Source organism: Salvelinus alpinus, chromosome 2 (genome assembly GCF_045679555.1).
Source record: "Salvelinus alpinus chromosome 2, SLU_Salpinus.1, whole genome shotgun sequence".
In the NCBI taxonomy this organism is placed as follows: Eukaryota; Metazoa; Chordata; class Actinopteri; order Salmoniformes; family Salmonidae; genus Salvelinus; species Salvelinus alpinus.
This window is the reverse complement of record NC_092087.1, coordinates 27907251-27929445: the sequence shown is the minus strand read 5'-3', so window position 1 is coordinate 27929445 and position 22195 is coordinate 27907251. Positions and strand designations below refer to the sequence as shown.

Below are 22195 nucleotides of genomic sequence, written 5' to 3'. Positions count from 1 at the left end.
ACTCTGTCACACTCAGCTGACTCACCGTGGCGGTGACTCCCTCCTCCCTGCACAGTTCTCTCTCTCGCTCCACCCGTTTGGCGCAGTACCCACAGCCATCCTCAGCACACGGGCGGCGGGACAAGGCGTCTGCATTGCTGTGGCGAAGGCCGGCTCTGTGCTCCACCTGGAAGTCGTAGGGTTGCAGCTCCTCCAGCCAGCGGGCAATCTGACCCTCTGGCTCCTTGAAGGAGAGAAGCCACTGCAGGGCGGAGTGATCCGTCCGGACCACAAACGGCAGGCCCCCCAGGTAGTACTTGAAATGGCGTACTGCTGCCACGACAGCCAAAAGCTCTCTCCTTGTCACGCAGTAGCGTTTTTCAGCCTTATCAAAAGTTCTGCTGTAATAAGCTACTACGTGTTCCCCATCAGGGCCACGCTGAGCCAGCACAGCCCCCAAACCCTCATTGCTTGCGTCGGTGTCCAGGATGAACGGACGGTTCGGGTCTGGTGAGGCCAGGACAGGGGCCTCCATCAGGGCACGTTTGAGGGCCTCAAACGCCCGCTGGTGCTCTTCGGTCCACTGAAAAACAGTGTCCTCCTTGAGAAGGTGGTTCAAAGGAGCCGCTACCCCCGCAAACCCCTTCACAAACCTACGATAGTAGGATGCCAGCCCCAGGAAGCTCTTAACCTCTTTTTTCCCCCCTGGAACTGGCCACCCCCTCACAGCCTCTACTTTGTCTGGCATCGTGCTGATGCCCTCACCACCCAGCTGATGCCCCAGGAACGCCACCTCCCTTTGCATGAAATGGCACTTTCCCGGGTGTAATTTTAGCCCCGCCCCCGAGATCCTCTCCAACACTCGCCTAATTGCCCCCAGTGCCCCCTCAAACGATGTGCCGTGCACCAATATGTCGTCTAGGTACACAACACACTCGTCTCTCGGAACCCCCGCCAGCACTCTGTCCATGAGCCTCTCAAAGGTGGCAGGAGCATTACAGAGCCCGAAGCACAGCACCTTGAACTGCCAATGGCCCCTATCCGTGGAGAAGGCCGTTTTTTCACGTGCCCCTGGCGAGAGGGGCACCTGCCAGTAGCCACTGCGCAGATCAAGGGAGGAGAACCACGAGGACCCTCTCACGTGGTCTAGCGACTCATCAATCCTCGGTAGGGGATAAGAGTCTTTGGTGGTGACAGAATTTAGGCCCCTGTAGTCAACACAAAACCTAAGTTTACCCCCTTTCTTAGGCACCATGACGACCGGCGCGGACCATGGGCTATCTGATGGCTCAATGAAATCAGCCCGCAACATGTCTACAATAGCTGTGTCTGCTGCTTCCCTCCTGGCAAGGGGAATACGACGGGGCCGAATTTTAATGGGTCGGGCGTCCCCAGTGTCTATTTCGTGCTGGACTAGGTGCGTTTGTCCTACCTCATCTTCCCCCCAAGCGAAGCTATCTTTAAAGTCCAACAGCAGCTGCTTTAACTGTCTCTGTTGTCCCTCATCCAGACCCTGACAGTTCTTCAGCCACACAGCCTCGACGGCGTCGATAGCTTCCTCCTTCCCCCCGTCGGGCTGATGGGGTGAAGGAACCAGTGTATTTTGGGCTACTGGGCTGCCTGTGCTTGCACCATGATGGGGAGTGAAGGCCGTCGCCGCCGGAGACAGCTGCTGGGATGGCACAACGACCAAGGGAGCAGCCGGGATGACCGGTGGAGTCTCTGCAAGCTTGGAGGAAGACGGAGGGACAGCCCTGCCCCCTGCTGGCCCTCCCGAAGGCGACATTCCCACTGTGGGCCCCCCCGACAGCCTCAAAGTGCCCGACGCTAAGTCCAACTGAGCCCCACAGTTTTTCAAAAAGTCCATTCCCAGTATACAGGGGTCCTGCACCGCTGCTACCCACACCGGACACCCCACAGTTCTCCCCCCCACGGTCACAGATAGCTGACACTTCCCTAACATGGGGGCTAGCTCCCCCGTGACAGTCCGTAGCTGGACAAGGGTCGGCTCCACCCGCACCCCAACAGGTAGTATGTCTGGTCTCACCAGGGTTACTGTAGAGCCCGTGTCGACCAGGGCCAAACATTCCACCCCCTCTACCTTGACGATGACATTGCAGAAGTCCCCAACGGTGGTACGTCCCACCACAACTACAGGACTAGGAAACCCGGCGGCAGCTACACCCTGGGGGAGCAGGTCCCCACCCTCTTGTCTGCGCTGCTGGGTACCTTCTTTGCTTACAGTGGGTTCGGGGGCGGGGGGGTGGGCCCACGCAGCCCCCTGCGCGCGAACCCGCTGTCGTTTCCCTGGTGACGGGGGAATCTGTCACACTCTCGCTGAATGTGGCCAGGCTGGCCACAACCCCAGCAGACAATAGGAGCTGAGCTGACACTGCGACGTTGCCTGGAGCCCCTCTCCATGACAAGCGAAGCAGTCTTGACTAGCCCGCCCAACTCGTCAACCCACTCCGGTTTTGTGACCCCTGGCACCCCAGCCACCGCTGCTCTCACCTCTGGTTGACTGGCGACTTCCACTCTCACTCCCTCACCCCAGATCAGCTCCCTCTTCCTGGCTATCTCCACTGCAGCCCGCAGAGATGGTGGGTCCGCCATCTGAACATGCTTACCCAGTTCGGTGGAAGAGAGCGCTCTAATAAAACTGTCCCGTGCCAGCTCGTCTTGCACCCCAATCGGCATAGTTGCATAAGCCCGCCTGGTCAGGCTCAGAATACCACTTGCCAACGCCTTTAATGATTCCCCCTGAAGTCTCATTTTGTTACACAGTTCAATCCGCAGCATGTTGGGCTGCGCGTCGCTGCCGAAACGGCCCCCCAATGCCTCCACTAGCGCACCATAGTCGTCCCTTTCGTCCGGGGCTAGCGTTAGCAGGCATTCCGACGCCTCCTCTGCCAGGCTCAGGGCAAGCTGTAACGCTTTCGTCTCGTCAGACCACCTCCCGGCTCTAGCCAACAACTCGAATTGAGTGAAAAAAACTTCCCATTTACCTTGTCCATTGAACTTTGGTAGTTTAGCCGCTACCGTGGCTAATGGCAATAGGTCGCCGCCATCTCTGTTTACCTTAGCAGGCCCAGCCATTTCCGCACCCGGTGACGTCGATATCCCCGTCGCCGTGACGTCAGCTCTCGAGCGGTGTGAAGGAAAACCCGCCAGTTCTGCCATCTTGCTGACTGACAATTTAACTCCCGCCATGTGGCTCTCCAGCTTCCCTACGGCAGTCGCCGCCTGACCCTCCCGACCGGGTACCCCCGAGCCCACAACGGACACTTTGTCCGACTCTTCCTTAATTTTCCGCCTCGCCCCAAGCGACATGACCGTAGATGCGAGTCACGCTAAAGCCAACCCGGCCTATACTGAACAGCTAACTCGCCTAGTCACGATCCCGTAGTTCGAAAGCACTTCTGACACCAATGTAATGACCCGGCTGGGTCATAAAGGGAAAAGAGACGGACTCTAGGTGTGCAGGTCAGAACACAGGTTTATTCATAAACTGGGCTATTGTTCCGGCCACAACCCACGCCGCTAAATGCCGAACGTACACAATGTTACCCTGTCGGGTCAAGAGTCACTCTCATAGGAACAGATCAAGGCACGAACAGAAGAGAGAGAACAATGAGACAGTAATCCCTATTTATGCATTTCCAAATCCCGCGGTATTACCCATCATACCCCCCCAACCTTTCCATCTGTCCTGACATATTTAACCCCTGCTAGTAGCCATGAGAACCATAACACACCCACAAACACAGAACACAATACCGGGTCGTTACAATATGTACACTACCGTTCAAAGTTTGGGGTCACTTAGAAATGTCCTTGTTTCTGAAAGAAAAGCTATTTTTTTGTCCATAGAAATGACATCAAATTGATAAGAAATACAGTGTAGACATTGTTAATGTTGTAAATTACTATTGTTGCTGGAAACGGCTGATTTGTTATGGAATACCTACATAGGCGTACAGAGGTCCATAATCAGCAACCATTACTCCTGTGTTCCAATGGCACGTTGTGTTAGCTAAGCCAAGTTTATCATTTTAAAAGGCTAATTGATCATTAGAAAACCCTTTTGCAATTATGTTAGCACAGCTGAAAACTGTTGTCCTGATTAAAGAAGCAATAAAACTGGCCTTCTTTAGATGAGTCGAGTATCTGGAGCATCAGAATTTGTGGGTTCGATTACAGGCTAAAAATGGCCAGAAACAAAGCACTTTTTTGTTAGTCTATTCTTGTTCTGAGAAAATAAGGCTATTCCATGCGAGAAATTACCAAGAAACTGAAGATCTCGTGCAACGCTGTGTACTACTCCCTTCACAGAACAGCGCAAACCGGCTCTAACCAGAAAAGAAAGAGGAGTGGGAGGCCCCAATGCACAACTGTCTAGTTTAAGAAACAGACGCCTCACAAGTCCTCAACTGGCAGCTTCATTAAATAGTACCCGCAGAACACCAGTCTCAACGTCAACAGTGAAGAGGCGACTCCGGGATGCAGGCCTTCTAGGCAGAGTTGCAAAGAAAAAGACATATCTCAGACTGGCCAATAAAAAGAAAAGATAAAGATGGGCAAAAGAACACAGATACTGGACAGAGGAACTCTGCCTAGAAGGCCAGCATCCCGGAGTCGCCTCTTCACTGTTGACGTTGAGACTGGTGTTTTGCGGGTACAATTTAATGAAGCTGCCAGTTGAGGACTTTCTTGGCAATTTCTCGCATGGAGTAGCCATCATTTATCAGAACAAGAATAGACTGACGAGTTTCAGAAGAAAGTACTCAACTAGTCTAAAGAAGGCCAGTTTTATTGCTTCTTTAATCAGGACAATAGTTTTCAGCTGTGCTAACATAATTGCAAAAGGGTTAGCCTTTTAGCCTTTTAAAATTATAAATTTGGATTAGCTAACACAATATACCATTGGAACACAGGAGTGATGGTTGTTGATAATGGGCCTCTGTATGCCTATGTAGACATTCCATAAAAAATCTGCTGTTTTCAGCTACAATAGTCATTTATCAGTTCGTACTGTTAGGTGACCTAAACTGGGATATGCTTAACACCCCGGCTGTCCTACAATCTAAGCTAGATGCCCTCAATCTCACACAAATTAAAACACTTCAGCGAGCAGGCCTTTCTAATCGACCTGGCCCGGGTATCCTGGAAGGATATTGACCTCATCCCGTCAGTAGAGGATACCTGGTTGCTCTTTAAAAGTGCTTTCCTCACCATCATAAATAAGCATGCCCCATTCAAAAAACGTAGAACTAAGAACAGATATAGCCCTTGGTTCACCCCAGACTTGACTGCCCTTGACCAGCACAAAAACATCCTGTGGCATTCTGCATTAGCATCGAATAGCCCCTGTGATATGCAACTTTTCAGGGAAGTCAGGAACCAATATACACAGTCAGTTAGGAAAGCTAAGGCTAGCTTTTTCAAACAGAAATTTGCATCCTGTAGCACTAATTCCAAAAGGTTTTGGTACACTGTAAAGTTCATGGAGAATAAGAGCACCTCCTCCCAGCTGCCCACTGCACTGAGGCTAGGAAACACTGTCACCACCGATAAATCTATGATAATCGATAATTTCAATAAGCATTTTTCTACGGCTGGCCATGCTTTCCACTTGGCTACCCCTACCCCGGCCAACAGCTCTGTACCCCCTGCAGCAACTTGCCCAAGCCCCTCTCGCTTCTCCTTCACCCAAATCCAGACAGCTGATGTTCTGAAAGAGCTGCAAAATCTGGATCCCTACAAATTAGCTGGGCTAAACAATCTGGACCCTGTCTTTCTAAAATTATCTGCCAACATTGTTGCAACCCCTATTACTAGCCTGTTCAACCTCTCTTTCATATCGTCTGAGATCCCCAAAGATTGAAATGCTACCGCTGTCATCCCCCTCTTCAAACTGTTATAGACCTATATCCATCCTGCTCTGACTTTCTAAAATATTCTTAAGCCAAATTAACAAACAGATCACCGACCATTTCGAATCCCACCGTACCTTCTCCACAATGCAGTCTGGTTTCCGAGCTAGTCAAGGGTGCGCATCAGCCACGCTCAGGGTCCTAAATGATATCATAACCGCCATCAAAAAAAGACAGTACTGTGCAGCCGTCTTCATTGACCTTTCCAAGGCTTTCGACTCTGTCAATCACTGCATTCTTATTGGCAGACTCAATAGCCGTGGTTTCTCAAATGACTGCCTCGCCTGGTTCACCAACTACTTCTCAGATAGAGTTCAGTGTGTCAAATCGGATGGCTTGTTGTCCGAACCTCTGGCAGTCTCTATGGGTGTGCCACAGGGTTCAATTCTCAGGCCGACTCTGTTCTCTGTATATATCAATAATGTTGCTCTTGCTGCTAGTGATTCTCTGATCCACCTCTACGCGGACGACACCCTTCTGTATACATCTGGCCCTTCTTTGGACACCGTGTTAACTAATCTCCAGATGAGCTTCAATGCCATACAACTCTCCTTCCATGGCCTCCAACTGCTCTTAAATGCAAGTAAAACTAAATGCATGCTCTTCAACCGATCGCTACTAGCACCTGCCCGCCCATCCAGCATCACTACTCTGGACGGTTCTGACTTAGAATATGTGGACATCTACAAATACCTAGGTGTCTGGTTAGACTGTAAACTATCCTTCCAGATTCACATTAAGCATCTTCAATCCAAAGTTTCATCTAGAATTGGCTTCCTATTTCGCAACAAAGCGTCCTACACTCATACTGCCAAACATACCCTCGTAAAACTGACTACCCTACTGATCCTTGTCTTTGGCGATGTCATTTACAAAATATTGCCTCCAACACTCTACTCAGCAAACTGGATGTAGTCTATCACAGTGCAATCCGTTTTGTCACCAAAGCCCCATATGCTACCCACCACTGCGACCTGTATACTCTCGTTGGCTGGCCATCCATACATATTCGTCGTCAAACCCACTGGATCCTGGTCATCTACAAGTCTTTGCTAGGTAAAGCCCCACCTTATCTCAGCTCACTGGTCACCATAGCAACACCCACCCGTAGCACGCGGTCCAGCAGGTATATTTCACTGGTCATCCCCAAAGCCAACTCCACGTTTGACCGCCTTTCCTTCCAGTTCTCTGCTGCCAATGACTGGAACGAATTGCAAAAATCACTGAAGCTGGAGACTTATATCCCCCTCACTAACTTTAAGCATCAGCTGTCAGAGCTGATGATGACATAAATGATGACATAAAAAGCCGTTGTGTTGAAACACCGTGTGATGTTTAACCGTGAGAATCGCAGAATGGTGAACTTACTAAATTACTGAGAGTTTGACTGTGTGATATTAGGTTGCTTCTTGTGTAAATATTTTCCGTCAGGATTTTAATGATTTGTATGTACTGTACCGGTACACAGCCAATCTGTAAATAGCACACGCAACTACCTCATTCCCATATTGTTATTTATCTTTTTGCTCTTTTGCACACCAGTTTCACTACTTGCACATCATCATCTGCACATCTATCACTCCAGTGTTAATGCTATATTGTAATTATTTCGCCTCTTTGGCTTATTTATTGCCTTACCTCCCTAATCTTCTACATTTGCACACACTGTACATTGATTTTTCTATTGTGGTATTGACTCTACGTTTGTTTATGTGTAACTCTGTGTGGTTGTTTTTGTCACATTGCTTTGCTTTATCTTGGCCAGGTCACAGTTGTAAATGAGAACTTGTTCTCACCTGGCCTACCTGGTTAAATAAAGGTGAAATAAAAAAAAGAAAGAAATACATTTACAACATTAACAATGTCTACGCTGTATTTCTGATCAATTTGATGTTATTTTAATGGACCATAAATGTGCTATTCTTTCAAAAACAAGGACATTTCTAAGTGACCCCAAACTTTTGAACAGTACTGTACATGTAGGTAGAGTTAAAGTGACTATACATAGATAATTAACAGAGAGTAGCAGCAGCGTAAAAGGGGGAGACAATGCAAATAGATTGGGTAGCAATTTGAATCGCTGTTCAGGAGTCTTATGGCTTGGGGGTAGATTCTGTTAAGCCTTTTGGACCTTGACGTGGCGCTCCGGTACCGCTTGAATTGTGGTAGCAGAGAGAACAGTCTACGACTAGGTTGGCTGGAGTTTTTAACAGTTTTTAGAGCCTTCCTCTGACACCTCCTGGTATAGAGGTCCTGGATGGCAGCAAAGCTTGGCTCCAGTGAAATACTGGGCCGTACACACTACCCTCTGTAGTGCCTTGCGTTCGGAGGCCGAGCAGTTGCCATACCAGGCAATGATGCAACCAGTCAGGATGCTCTCGATGGTGCAGCTGTATAACTTTTTGAGGATCTGAGGACTCATGCCAAATCTTTTCAGTCTCCTGAAAAGGCTCCTGAAATAGGCTTTGCCTCTTCATGACTGTCTTGGTGTGTTTGGACCATGATAGTTTGTTGGTGATGTGGATACAAAGGAACTTGAAGCTCTCAACCTGCTCCACTACAGCCCTGTTGATGACAATGGGGGCATGCTCGGTCCTCCTTTTCCTGTAGTCCACAATCACCTCCTTTGTCTTGATCATTTTGAGGGAACGGTTGTTATCCTGGCAGCACATGGCCAGATCTCTGACCTCCTCCCTATAGGCTGTCTCATTGTTGTTGGTGATCAGGCCTACTACTGTTGTGTCATCTGCAAACTTAATGATGGTGTTGGAGTCGTGCCTGGCCACGCAGTCATGAGTGAACAGGGAGTACAGGAGGGGACTGAGCACACACCCCTGAGGGGCCCCCGTGTTGAGGATCAGCATGGCAGATGTGTTATTATCTACCCTTACCACCAGGGGGCGGTCTGTCAGGAAGTCCAGGATCCAGTTGCAGAGGGAGGTGTTTAGTCCCAGGGTCCTTAGCTTAGAGATGAGCTTTGAGGGCACTATGGTGTTGAACGCTGAGCTGTAGTCAATGAATAGCATTCTCACATAGGTGTTCCTTTTGTCCAGGTGGGAAAGGGCAATGTGGAGTGCAATAGAAATTGGGTCTAGGGTTTCTGGGATAATGGTGTTGATGTGAGCCATGACCAGCCTTTCAAAGCACTTTGTGGCTACAGACGTGAGTCCTACGGCTCGGTAGTCATTTAGGCAGGTTACCTTAGTGTTCTTGGGCACAGGAACTATGCTGGTCTGTTTGAAACGTGTTGGTATTACAGACTCAGTCACGGACAGGTTGAAAATGTCAGTGAAGACACTTGCAAGTTGGTCAGCGCATGCTCGGAGTACACGTCCTGGTAATCCGTCTGGTCCTGTGGCCTTGTGAATGTTGACCTGTTTAAAGGTCTTACTCACATCGCTTATGGAGAGTGTGATCACACTGTCGTCTGGGACAGCTGATGCTCTCATGCATGCTTCAGTGTTATTTGCCTCGAAGCGAGCATTGAAGTAATTTAGTTTGTCTGGTAGGCTTGTGTCACTGGGCAGTGCGTGGCTGTGCTTCTCTTTGTAGTCAGTAATAGTTTGCTTGCCCTGCCACATCCGACGAGATTTGGAGCCGGTGTAGTACGAATCAATCTTAATCCTGTATTGATGGTTTGTCGGAGGGCGTAGCGGGATTTCTTTCAAACTCCTAGCCCCTAGCTAAAGGGTAGCGCTGTCGATTTCAAGGAGCGGTCCTTGAAATCGACAGCGCTACCCTTTAGCTAGGTGCGGATGTTGCCTGTAGTCCATGGCTTCTGGTTGGGGTATGTACATACAGTCACTGTGGGGATGACGTCATCGATGCACTTATTTATGAAGCCAGTGACTGATGTGGTGTACTCAATGCCATCGGAAGAATTCCGTAACATATTCCAGTCTGTGCTAGCAAAACAGTCCTGTATATTAGCATCTGCGTCATCTGACCACTTCTTTATTGACCAATGCTAACGTTGTCCGTGATGAGATTAAAACTCAACCTTCGGGTTGCTAGGCATTCGCTTTATACTCTCACCCAACTTCAGTTTTTGCCTTAAGTAACCATCTCTCTTATGTAACCATACCAAACGTTACATTTATTTTTATTTTATTTTTTTTATTTCACCTTTATTTAACCAGGTAGGCTAGTTGAGAACAAGTTCTCATTTGCAACTGCGACCTGGCCAAGAAAAAGCATAGCAGTGTGAACAGACAACACAGAGTTACACATGGAGTAAACAATAAACAAGTCAATAACATGGTAGAAAAAAAGAGAATCTATATACAATGTGTGCAAAAGGCATGAGGTAGGCAATAAATCGAATAATTACAATTTAGCAGATTAACACTGGAGTGATAAATCATCAGATGATCATGTGCAAGAAGAGATACTGGTGTGCAAAAGAGCAGAAAAGTAAATAAATAAAAGCAGTATGGGGGGTGAGGTAGGTAAATTGGGTGGGTAGTTTACAGATGGACTATGTACAGCTGCAGCGATCGGTTAGCTGCTCGGATAGCAGATTTTTAAAGTTGTTGAGGGAGATAAAAGTCTCCAACTTCAGAGATTTTTGCAATTCGTTCCAGTCGCAGGCAGCAGAGAACTGGAAGGAAAGGCGTCCAAATGAGGTTTTAGCTTTAGGGATGATCAGTGAGATACACCTGCTGGAGCGCGTGCTGCGGGTGGGTGTAGCCATCGTGACCAGTGAACTGAGATAAGGCGGCACTTTACCTAGCATAGCCTTGTAGATGACCTGGAGCCAGTGGGTCTGACGACGAACATGTAGCGAGGGCCAGCCGACTAGGGCATACAGGTCGCAGTGGTGGGTCGTATAAGGTGCTTTAGTAACAAAACGAATGGCACTGTGATAAACTGCATCCAGTTTGCTGAGTAGAGTGTTGGAAGCTATTTTGTAGATGACATCGCCGAAGTCGAGGATCGGTAGGATAGTCAGTTTTACTAGGGTAAGTTTGGCGGCGTGAGTGAAGGAGGCTTTGTTGCGGAATAGAAAGCCGATTCTTGATTTGATTTTGGATTGGAGATGTTTGATATGAGTCTGGAAGGAGAGTTTGCAGTCTAGCCAGACACCTAGGTACTTATAGATGTCCACATATTCTAGGTCGGAACCGTCCAGGGTGGTGATGCTAGTCGGGCGTGCGGGTGCAGGCAGCGAACGGTTGAAAAGCATGCATTTGGTTTTACTAGCGTTTAAGAGCAGTTGGAGGCCACGGAAGGAGTGTTGTATGGCATTGAAGCTCGTTTGGAGGTTAGATAGCACAGTGTCCAAGGAAGGGCCGGAAGTATATAGAATGGTGTCGTCTGCGTAGAGGTGGATCAGGGAATTGCCCGCAGCAAGAGCAACATCATTGATGTATACAGAGAAAAGAGTCGGCCCGAGAATTGAACCCTGTGGTACCCCCATAGAGACTGCCAGAGGACCGGACAACATGCCCTCCGATTTGACACACTGAACTCTGTCTGCAAAGTAGTTGGTGAACCAGGCAAGGCAGTCATTAGAAAAACCGAGGCTACTGAGTCTGCCGATAAGAATATCATATCATATCACATATCACATATCATACTAATTTGAGGGTCCCGGATTCACATTTACTATGTTACGACTAGTCTATGAGACCAGGCTGGCAACAAACAAAAAAGGAAGGCCGGTTGCATCATTTGTTATGCAATGTAAGTCCACAATCTTCTGTGTGGAATGTTTGCTTATCCTTCATAAAAATAGACAAGACTCCCTCAAAAGATCAGGACAGACATGCAGAGTGTCACATATAGAGTTGCAAAGCTACCTGTAGTTTACCAATGTTACCGGACTCTTCAGTCATTTTGGTAATTAACAGAAATCGATGACAATCTATCGTAAATTTGGTAATTCATACTTGAATAACTTTTAAATCTGTCTCCGTCCATTCGTTCGTCCATTTCTTTGTTAGTAACACGCGATATCTCAGACAGTGCTGGGCCGATTTTTACTAAACTTGAGTGAATGATGCATCTTGCCATAGAGATCCGGCATTTACTAAATTAAACTCATTGGCTCAAGACAGAAGCTATAGTAATGATCTTTAACTATTTAGTCACACAGGCTCTCAGCCGACTCATCGGGTTCCCACGCCTCAACCGGCTCATCGGGCATCCACGCCTCAGCCAACTCTCATGTCTCGGCAAGCCCATCAGGCTCACCCAGGGTGGTGCCACTAGGGGCGGGATACTGTCACGCCTGCTCCTCCTCCCCTCCCTGGCGCTCGAGGGCACTAGGCTGCCCATTATTACACACACCTGTCACCATCGTTACGCGCACCAGCGCATCTTTGGACTGACCTGGACTCCATTACTTTGCCCCTCCTATATCTGTCTGTTCCTCAGTTTGATCCCCGTGTCAGCATTATTGTCATTATGTTTCCCGTCAAGATGTGTCCTTGTTTGTTTCATGTTGGTTATTTATTAAATGTTCCCTCCCTGTACTTGCTTCTCGTCTCCCAGCGTCTGTTCTTACAAAAATAAATAAAATTGTGTACATTTTTTTATATTTCATGCTGAAAGACTCATATTAAATACCAATGGTATTCACTAAGTTCATGGTTTATACTTAGGATAATGTTTTACAGTTTTGTAATTCTATTAGTTTTTTTCTAATCTTATTGAATTATTTCTTAGAGGACCAAAGATAATTACAAACAACTGTAAAAATCTGAAGTTCCCAAAAGGGCCACTAGATGTGATAGATTACATAAAATCCTTGAACATTTACACATTTCTGGTAGTTTACTGGTAAATTTAGAAAGTTTATTTCCAGTAAAATACCCTCCCTTTGCAACCCTAGTCACATAAGAGACAGACATGTACGATAATTTGGTAGTTCTTGAGTCATATAATCCCGGCTGTGGTTGTATTGATTTGACATTTAGGACATGCTAGATGTCATCTCAATGCACCCTGGGTAAATTAGTAACATCTCTGTGCACTGAGTCCATCATCCAGTTACATTGGCACAATGCATTTAGATGGATCTCTTATAACCCTGGAGGAGTATGGCAAATCATATTTTCCCCTGGGTGTCTATGACAGGGGATGAGGCTCAGGCTACAACACAGTGGCTAGAAAAACAGGAGCCTTTTCAATCTTCATTATCCCACAATCTTTGCAGTAAACCATTTTACGGTAATATGCCATTTGAGTCGCTGTTTGTTCTTTGAAATGCTTTATAATGTCACTATTAGGTTCTGTTTGCATATTCTGAGTAAGTGGTTATTGGAGTCAAAGCAGGCTACACATTATTTGATTATAAATGAGTATGGGAAATGATGGTGAAATAGCTGGGTCTGTCAACCAACTATTTCCTTTTGACTTTCGCCAAAGCACATTCACATTTTTTATGTGATATTTTCTTCACTGTTACTTCAACAGGTAGATGCAGATGGGTAGGGAAATTATTTAATTCCTGTCTCATTTTATGACGCTATGCGCCTTGGGAGGAAAAATCTGAGAGTGAAAGGGTTCTCAGATTGTATACAAACAGAACACTGGTTGTCGTCGTGGCAACGCAGGCTTAGCCCCTAAAATGACCAAAGCACGCAGTCTCCAAAGGGACAGGGCGGGGGAGTTGTTTTCCCAGAATACACTGTGAATACAGATTGTTGACACACCATGAAATTCAGACTGAGGCTCCATGAAGTCATTATCATTAAAATAGGCAAGGGTCTAACATAACAGCAGAAGCCAACGAGGACGCATGTATGGCCACTAACCAGACATGCCATCAGAATCATACAGAACATACAGTAAACTTCATGGAATTGAATGACTTCGTTATACATACAGAACAGTACAGACATGCTGCTTGAATAAGGGACCCCAGTACATTGTGTGCTTGTTTAAGTACAGTATTTTACTGTTTCTGTACTCAGGACAGTCAGTCACAATCCCCTAATAACTGTTCAAACAAGTCCGGCAGGCAGCACAGTTTATTTGACTTGATCACAACTCAGCCATACCACAGAGGTGACCCCGGTGTTATACTATTTAAATAAACAAGACATCCAGATACTGCAAGTGAACACACATAATTTGCGAAATGTGGCTCAATAAGTTTGAGACATATGACAACAGAGCTGTCATTGATCAGTTTAAAGTGCACATACAGTTGAAGTCGGAAGTTTACATACACTTAGGTTGGAGTCATTAAAAATCGTTTTTCAACAACTCCACAAATTTCTTGTTAACAAACTATAGTTTTGACAAGTGTGTTAGGACATCTACTTCGTGCATGACACAAGTATTTTTTCCAACAATTGTTTCCAGACAGATTATTTCACTTATAATTCACTGTATCACAATTACAGTGGGTCAGAAGTTTACATACACTAAATTGACTGTGCCTTTAAACAGCTTGGAAAATTCCAGAAAATAATATCATGGCTTTAGAAGCTTCTGATAGGCAAATTGACATAATTTGAGTCAATTGGAGGTGTACCTGTAGATGTATTTCAAGGCATACCTTCAAACTCAGTGCCTCTTTGCTTGACATCATGGTAAAATCAAAAGAAATCAGCCAAGATCGCAGAAAATAAATTGTAGACCTCCACAAGTCTGGTTCATCCTTGGGAGCAATTTCCAAATGCCTGAAGGTACCACGTTTATCTGTACAAACAATAGTACGCAAGTATAAACACAATGGGACCACGTAGCTGTCATTCCGCTCAGGAAGGAGACGCATTCTATCTCCTAGAGATGAATGTACTTTGGTGCAGAAAGTGCAAATCAATCCCAGAACAACAGCAAAGGACCTTGTGAAGATGCTGGAGGAAACAGGTACAAAAGTATCTTTATCCACAGTAAAACGAGTCCTATATCGACATAACCTGAAAGGCCGCTCAGCAAGGAAGAAGCCACTGCTCCAAAACCACCATTAAAAAGCCAGACTACAGTTTGTAACTGCACATGGGGACAAAGATCGTACTTTTTGGAGAATTGTCCTCTGGTCTAATGAAACAAAAATAGAACTGTTTGGCCATAATGACAATCGTTATGTTTGGAGGAGAAAGAGGGAGGCTTGCAAGCCAAAGAACACCATCCCAACCGTGAAGCACGGGGGTGGCAGCATCATGTTGTGGGGGTGCTTTGCTGCAGGAGGGACTGGTGCACTTCACAAAATAGATGGCATCATGAGGCTATATTGAAGCAACATATCAAGGCATTTTTCTTTATTTAACTGGGCAACTCAGTTAAGAACAAATTCTTATTTTCAATGATGGCCTAGGAACAGTGGGCTAACTGTCTTGTTCAGGGGCAGAACAACAGATTTTTACCTTGTCAGCTCGGGCATTCGATCTTGCAACCTTTCGGTTACTAGTCTAATGCTCTAACTACTAGCCTACCCTGCCACCCCTGACATCAGTTAGGAAGTTAAAGCTTGCTCACAAATGGGTCTTCCAAATGGACAATGACCCCAAGCATACTTCCAAAGTTGTGGCAAATGGCTTAAGGACAACAAAGTCAAGGTATTGGAGTGTCCATCACAAAGCCCTGACCTCAATCCCATAGAAAATTTGTCGGCGGAACTGAAAAAGCGTGTGCGAGCAAGGAGACAACAAATTTGAATCAGTTACACCAGCTCTGTCAGGAGGAATGGGCCAAAATTCACCTAACTTATTGAGGGAAGCTTGTGGGAGGCTACCCGAAATGTTTGACCCAAATTAAACAATTTAAAGGCAATGCTACCAAATACTAATTGAGTTTATGTAAACTTCTGACCCAGTGGAAATATGATGAAAGAAATAAAAGCTGAAATAAATCATTCTCTCTACTATTATTCTGACATTTCACATTCTTAAATAAATTGGTGATCCTAACTGACCTAAGACAGGGATTTTTTACTAGGATTAAATGTCAGGAATTGTGAAAAACTGAGTTTAAATGTATTTGGCTAAGGTGTATGTAAACTTCTGACTTCAACTGTAAGTGGTCCTGTATTGTCCTATTGATGGACAGAGGGCTCTTCTACACAAATAACATGTAATGTCCCAAGACTCAAGACTACGAAACAAGAAAATCCTGCTTAAGCATTATAATTACATTATCTGAATGAATCTTGCTATGTGAAGTCATTGTGCCTGGTGTGTCCAGCACATCGTTCCCAAACTGTTAACATGACAATCTGTGCTGCTGTACCAATGCATAAGTTATAGACATAGCTAGCTGTCCTCAGTGGATTTTGCTATGAAACTGATCTGATGCTCTCTCTGTGTCTCAAGTACACATACATGTACAGTACATTTCACTTCATGTTTGTCTGTTCCAGGCCCAAACAATGAGCCCTCCTAAATTTGTCTAAAATACCTTCTCCCCCATAAGTAGAGACAATTGTAACAGATAACAACATCTAGTATCTACAAAGTTCCCTCCTGTTAACCTCAGTAATACATTCCAGGATCCTCGCAAAACCATGTTGTTTTACTGTACAGATCTCACTACCTTATCTCTACTTGCACAATTTCCCTTTCCCATAAATAAACAGAGCCTATAACATCTAAAACACTGTCCTGCAAAATCTGGCTTCTGCTGAAGTCTCTGTGTCAGCCCTGCTGTTCTGTCATAGTGACAGAGTGGAGCATAGCTCTGCATGGGTCTTACCTGACTTGACCAGTACATCCCTGGTCCTCCCAGCCTGGCCAGAAGGAAACAGGCTGTGACTGTGGGTGACTCTCTGTGCCATGCCTCTCTTGGTGTCTGTCTGTCTGTCTCCCTCCCTCTCTCTCTCTGTGTCCGGGTGTATCTGTGTGTGTCCTGCTGCAGCACTCCTTTAAGCATGCTTCTCTGCCCAGGCTAGAGTAAACAGTCACATGACCCCCGGGCATTCCACTGCCCGCCCCTCCCTCTCTCACCCCCCCCCCCCCCTCTCTCTCTCTCTCTCTCTCTCTCTCTCTCTCTCTCTCTCTCTCTCTCTCTCTCTCTCTCTCTCTCTCTCTCTCTCTCTCTCTCTCTCTCTCTCTCTCTCTCTCTCTCTAATAGTATTACTCTATCTATTGCCTCTCCCCTCCGTCTCTAGCCTGCTGTTAGATACTCTCTCTCTCTCTCCCTCTCTTTCTTTTGTCTTTTTGTCTTTTCCTCTATGCTCTCACTTTCCCTCTCTCCACTACTCTCAATCTCTCTAGTTCTCTCCTCCATTCTTTCTTTCTTTCCTTCCTTCCCTCTCATTTCTCTCTCAATCTTCCACTCTATCCCCTCTCTCTCACTCACACTCTCACTCCTCTCTCTCTCCCTCTCTCTGATCCTCAGTGGTCTGTAGCTGGTAGGATTAGCAGAAGGCTTAAGTTCTCTCCTAATGCTCATATTAACCATAAGTCATCTGGGTGCTTTCATACTCAGCAGTGTAGTACAGTAGCCAGGCTGGCAGTACTGGGAGAGAGCACACTGGGCTGTTCATCTACACATGACTTTCCCAATGCCTCTGCTTTAAGGGGATGTAGAATGTATACAGTGTTAGCTAGATAGAGATTATGAGCTAGCCTGCAATTAGTCAGAGGGATGGCAGTATCAATGTGATATTTTTTTCCTGACAAAGAGAGGTTCACTTACCACTATAGAAAATAACTAAGTGACAAGGTGTTCACTGACTTATTTGTTAGTTATAAATAATACTTTTGATAAAAAATATCCAAAATTTGTCAACAAAGTAAGACATGGGATTAGGAAGAAATGTAAACCTCTTCAGCACTCTGATGAAAACTCTCCAAGACATGTTGATCTCAAAGTTGGACACTTTAGTTTATGTCGAGTACCACGAAATCCCTTGTATTTCACAAAATCAACGTACTCAGAGTTTATCATGTTAGCACAGGCACTAGATTGTAAGACTCTTTTAAGACTCTTAAGGTACTTACTGGATGCTTTGAGCCCTTTAAAAAACATTTTCATACATAACACAAACAGTGTAACCAGACCCGTGAACAGCCAAACGTGCCAAGTGTGCGGAAGTACCTCTACCTGGCTGGCAGGTATGGTCACAGTGATTGGAGGGCCAGGTCCATTACTCCGCTGTGTACAATGAGAGGCAGTGATAACACAAGATGGTAACTCAGAGTTGCTTGGCTTTACTTCCCAGGCATGTTATTGTTCCATGAGACAGTAACCGGAGAGGGCCAGACGTACCTCTGCCATTCCTGTGCTTTCCGTTTTTCACACACTGCTGCTGCTGCTGCTGCTGTTGGTTGATGTTATACGTCTTCTGTAGAGAGAGGGAAAGAAGAATAGAGAGAGATGGGTGGGATGGGAGAGAAATAGAGATGGGTTCAGACGATACATCAGACCCTGATCATTGCCATTTCTCACATCCGCCCAGCATGCTTGTGATGTCATTAGTGTCTCCTCATTGATTTTAAATGGACATTACCGGTCTGGGGGCTATAAACAGCTAAAGGCCACTGGCACACAGTGACAGCAGGCATTAAACTGGCTCTCATCCTTCCATTCTTCCTCCATCTCTCTCACTTCTACTCCTCTTACTCCTTTTACTTCTATCCATTCCTCTCATCATCCTCCTCCTCCCTTCTCTCTCCCTTCTCCTCCTCACATGTATCCTTCCTCTTCCCCATACCTCTACACCCCTTCTGTTTCTGCTCCTCCCCTTTTCCTTCTGCTCCCCACATCCCTTCCTATTCATCCTTCTCCTCCCTCTCTCTTTCTCTTTCTCTCTCTCTCTCCCTATCTCTCACTCTCACTCCCACTCTCACTCCCACTCTCTCTCTCTCTCTCTCTCTCTCTCTCTCTCTCTCTCTCTCTCTCTCTCTCTCTCTCTCTCTCTCTCTCTCTCTCTCTCTCTCTCTCTCTCTCTCTCTCTCTCTCTCTCTCTCTCTCTCTCTCTCTCTCTCTCCCTCCCCTCCCATCCTCCTTATCCCTCTCTCTCTGACAGGGCCCCAGAGGCCTGGTTGTCCATACTGAAGCCTTGCAGCACAGCCTCTTCACAGGGGTGAGCTGAGCTCCATTCAAAGGGCCTTTTGGACGCCCTCTCGGCTGTGTGAAAGGATATTGTGTTGCCGTCTACGGTTGCTAGGAGAGGCTTTCTCAGGCTTGGTTTGGTGACAAGGCCCTTACTGTCTTGAGTCCCCCCCCATCCCCTACCTCCCTGGCATTACTGGGGGTGGGGGCATTTCTGTTAATCCACTGGTGGGGTATAGGGTAAATTCTGTGTCGTGCATGGAAATGGAGAGTTTGGGGGAATGGAGGTTTGGGGAGGGCAGTGTTTTAATGAATGATCTCTTTCTCCTAAATGTGTCTCTGTCACTGTGTTGGGACAGGGTGTTCCTCATGTACTCTAAAAATGCTCTGTAAATATGACAAACAGCAACAAACATGAATAATACATGACCTCACATGGAAAATACCTAAACTCTGTTGATTGTATCATGTACTATTATGCATGTTATTTTTTCTGACATGATCAAAATAGAGGCTTCAGTCATGATCATGTCTAGAGACTAGTTTTTTAAATTGGTAAATGGAATACATTTATGTTGTGTAAAATGTAATAGTAATAATGGAAATAATAGATTTTTTCTACAACACATTGCTCCTAATATTCATGCTCTCTCTCGTTGCTTTAAAGTACAACAGAGTTGCTCTAAGCAGTATTATGATTACCAGGGGTGCACTAAGAAGATATAAGAAGCAAAGCCTGTTCTAATAACACTTGAGTCAAGTTTTAAATGAGCTTAGAGGGAATAAAAACTCCATATTTACAGCCACACTGCATAAACCCCTCTCTCATTGATGAGTCACCTCACAACGTCTATGAGCTGTGTGAATAAAGAACAGTAAGCTCCGTATTGATCTCCAGTGATTATGAGTGTCCATAACTTTATCCTCTTCATTTTCCTGCCCCAGGAGTGTATCAAGGTTCGTGGCTTGCCTCTGTAAGTGGACAATTAAATCCAAACAGGTCTCAGTAGGGCTGCACAATTCTGGTAACTTTCCAGAAATCCCAGTTGGAGGATTCCTGGTCTAAATACGTTCTGGAAGCACTGAACCTAGTCCCTACTGTGCAGGCTGGCTGACCTGGGTTTAGATTGTGTTTGTTGTGTTGTGTTTTTCCCTGGCCCAGTGTCTCATTACCATCAGTGGTCATTTGACCTTTCCAATCAGAGTCCTGTTTGATTTCCCTCATGTTTTATTAAACAGACTCAGAAAGTGATTCTATACCTCTAACCCTATAATAAGGGGTGAGACAAAGAGGTTTGACCTTTTTTTGTCAAATCAATTTGGACCCTGATCCGGTGATCTGGTGCTCTGGTTTCACCCCTCAGGGTAGTCAGGTTACCCAAGCGACACATGCTGTTAGCAGAGGCCCTGGACAGGAGAGTAGGGTTGCTAGAAAAGTACACAAGCAATGCACCTTCCAACTACTAACTCTAACTTGAACCCGCACCTTAACCATAACCTTGATATTGCCTGATGACCCGCTCAGGCCCAGTTAAGCACTCAGTTACACATACGCAAACATGTATGCACGCACACATGCACCCACACAAAATGTGAGTATATCATGATAATTACACAAAGTTATGATTATGTTTGGATTATCCCTTTGAATAGAGTCTTACTGAATATTTGAATATTGGACACTGTGTCAACACGAGTAATTTCAACCATGGATATAAATAAATACATTTAAATATATATTTCTCTAATTACAAAATCAAGTCTTGTAGCTGACACTGCCTCAGTACAGTACACTGTGTTCCCTACCTAAGGGATTTTGATGTTTTATTGTCCCCAATGAGAAAGTAAAACCCACACTCACTGAAATATTCTTTAAGTTTCAATATGTTTTTTTAGCAGCAGAGGTCAGAGCAAACAGACACATTTCGGCGACAGACTTCACCAACCTTTTTTGTTTTTCGGCCCCCTGAGCCATATGAGCCCCTTAACGTAGTGCTCTCCTAGTGAGATGAAAGAGCAGTAAAAGCAGAGAGCTTGTCAGTGGCATTCAGGACACTGCCATTAGATGAGACAGAGGGAACTACTGCCCCAGAGATTGTTGGCTTGACATACTCTCCAATTGCACATTTAGAACCTGACACCTGTAGTAAGACATTGAAAAGGAACGCTCACTCACCATAAAAAGTGCATTGTTGTGTAAAGCGCGATCGGTTTGAATCCCACCCCAAGTTTTCATTAAACAAAACAGTCAGGACCCTGTCAATAAAGACCCAGTTAGCAACCCAAAACAAACCTCATGTAGATCCTGACTTACCAAGGAACTAACATAGCTTTTCCAAATCCTAACTGGAGTAATCAGTGGGCAAACTGAAACACTGACCATGTTGTACACTATTGAAGGGCCCGTCACCAGCATGTGTCTGTGCTACTAAATACACTTTTCCATGCCCCCCTCTGTCCTTATCTTTTCCTAAATAAGTCTATAAGCAATGTTCCCATATTCACGGAGACTGTAATCACATTAAATGCTGCATATGTCGGCTCAATTGGAAATTACCGTTAAATGCTAAGTGCTCTGTAACGCAGATTTGTATTTTTTTTATTTTACTAGACAAGTCAGTTAAGAACAAATTCTTATTTACAATGACGGCCTAGGAACAGTGGGTTAACTGCCTTGTTCAGGGGCAGAACGACAGATTTTTACCTTATCAGCTCAGGGATTTGATCTAGCAACCTTTCAGTTACTGGCCCAACTCTCTATCCACTAGGCTACCTGCTGCCCCAGATCTACTGCCGGTCGGATTGAATCCCAGCCTTCGATGGTCACAGCACAACAAAGATGGGAACCACGCCATGAAGCGGATCCAAGATCAGTTCTTAGGGACAGTGCCCACCTCAGGCCAGTACATTAGTCACTCTCACCTCCCCCTGTCTTTAATCTCAGGAAGGCAGATTCTGCACCACAGGTCATCACAGCTCAACATGAACCATGTTCCGCTATGCCAGCTACCCTCCAGGAAGGAAAAGTAATGTACTTAGGCAGGACACAATGTTTTACAGATGGTTCAAAGATGTAACGCTCAGATCTGGGAGGCCTTGTAAACTACAAAACGTTCCCTTTCCTGCAACAGGCTTTAACATGCACGATACACACACACACACACACACACACACACACACACACACACACACACACACACACACACACACACACACACACACACACACACACACACACACACACACACACACACACACACACACACACACACACACACACACACACACACACACACAGACACACACGCACGCACGCACATGCACACACACACACA

The 22195-nt window shown here is 45.8% G+C and overlaps 1 protein-coding gene across 2 annotated transcripts in view; it reads right to left on the bottom strand.

The window, feature by feature from the left end:
* Positions 1 to 22195, bottom strand: part of LOC139557679 (protein FAM107B-like) — a 52832-nt gene that overhangs the window by 16195 nt on the left and 14442 nt on the right. The window contains exon 2 of one of the 2 annotated variants that reach the window (XM_071372773.1): positions 18075 to 18150. In XM_071372773.1, the coding sequence (XP_071228874.1) occupies positions 18075 to 18150 (76 nt within the window). Of the gene's footprint in view, positions 1 to 16556; positions 16718 to 18074; positions 18151 to 22195 lie in introns of those variants that run through there. The other variant, XM_071372780.1, reaches the window with a different exon arrangement.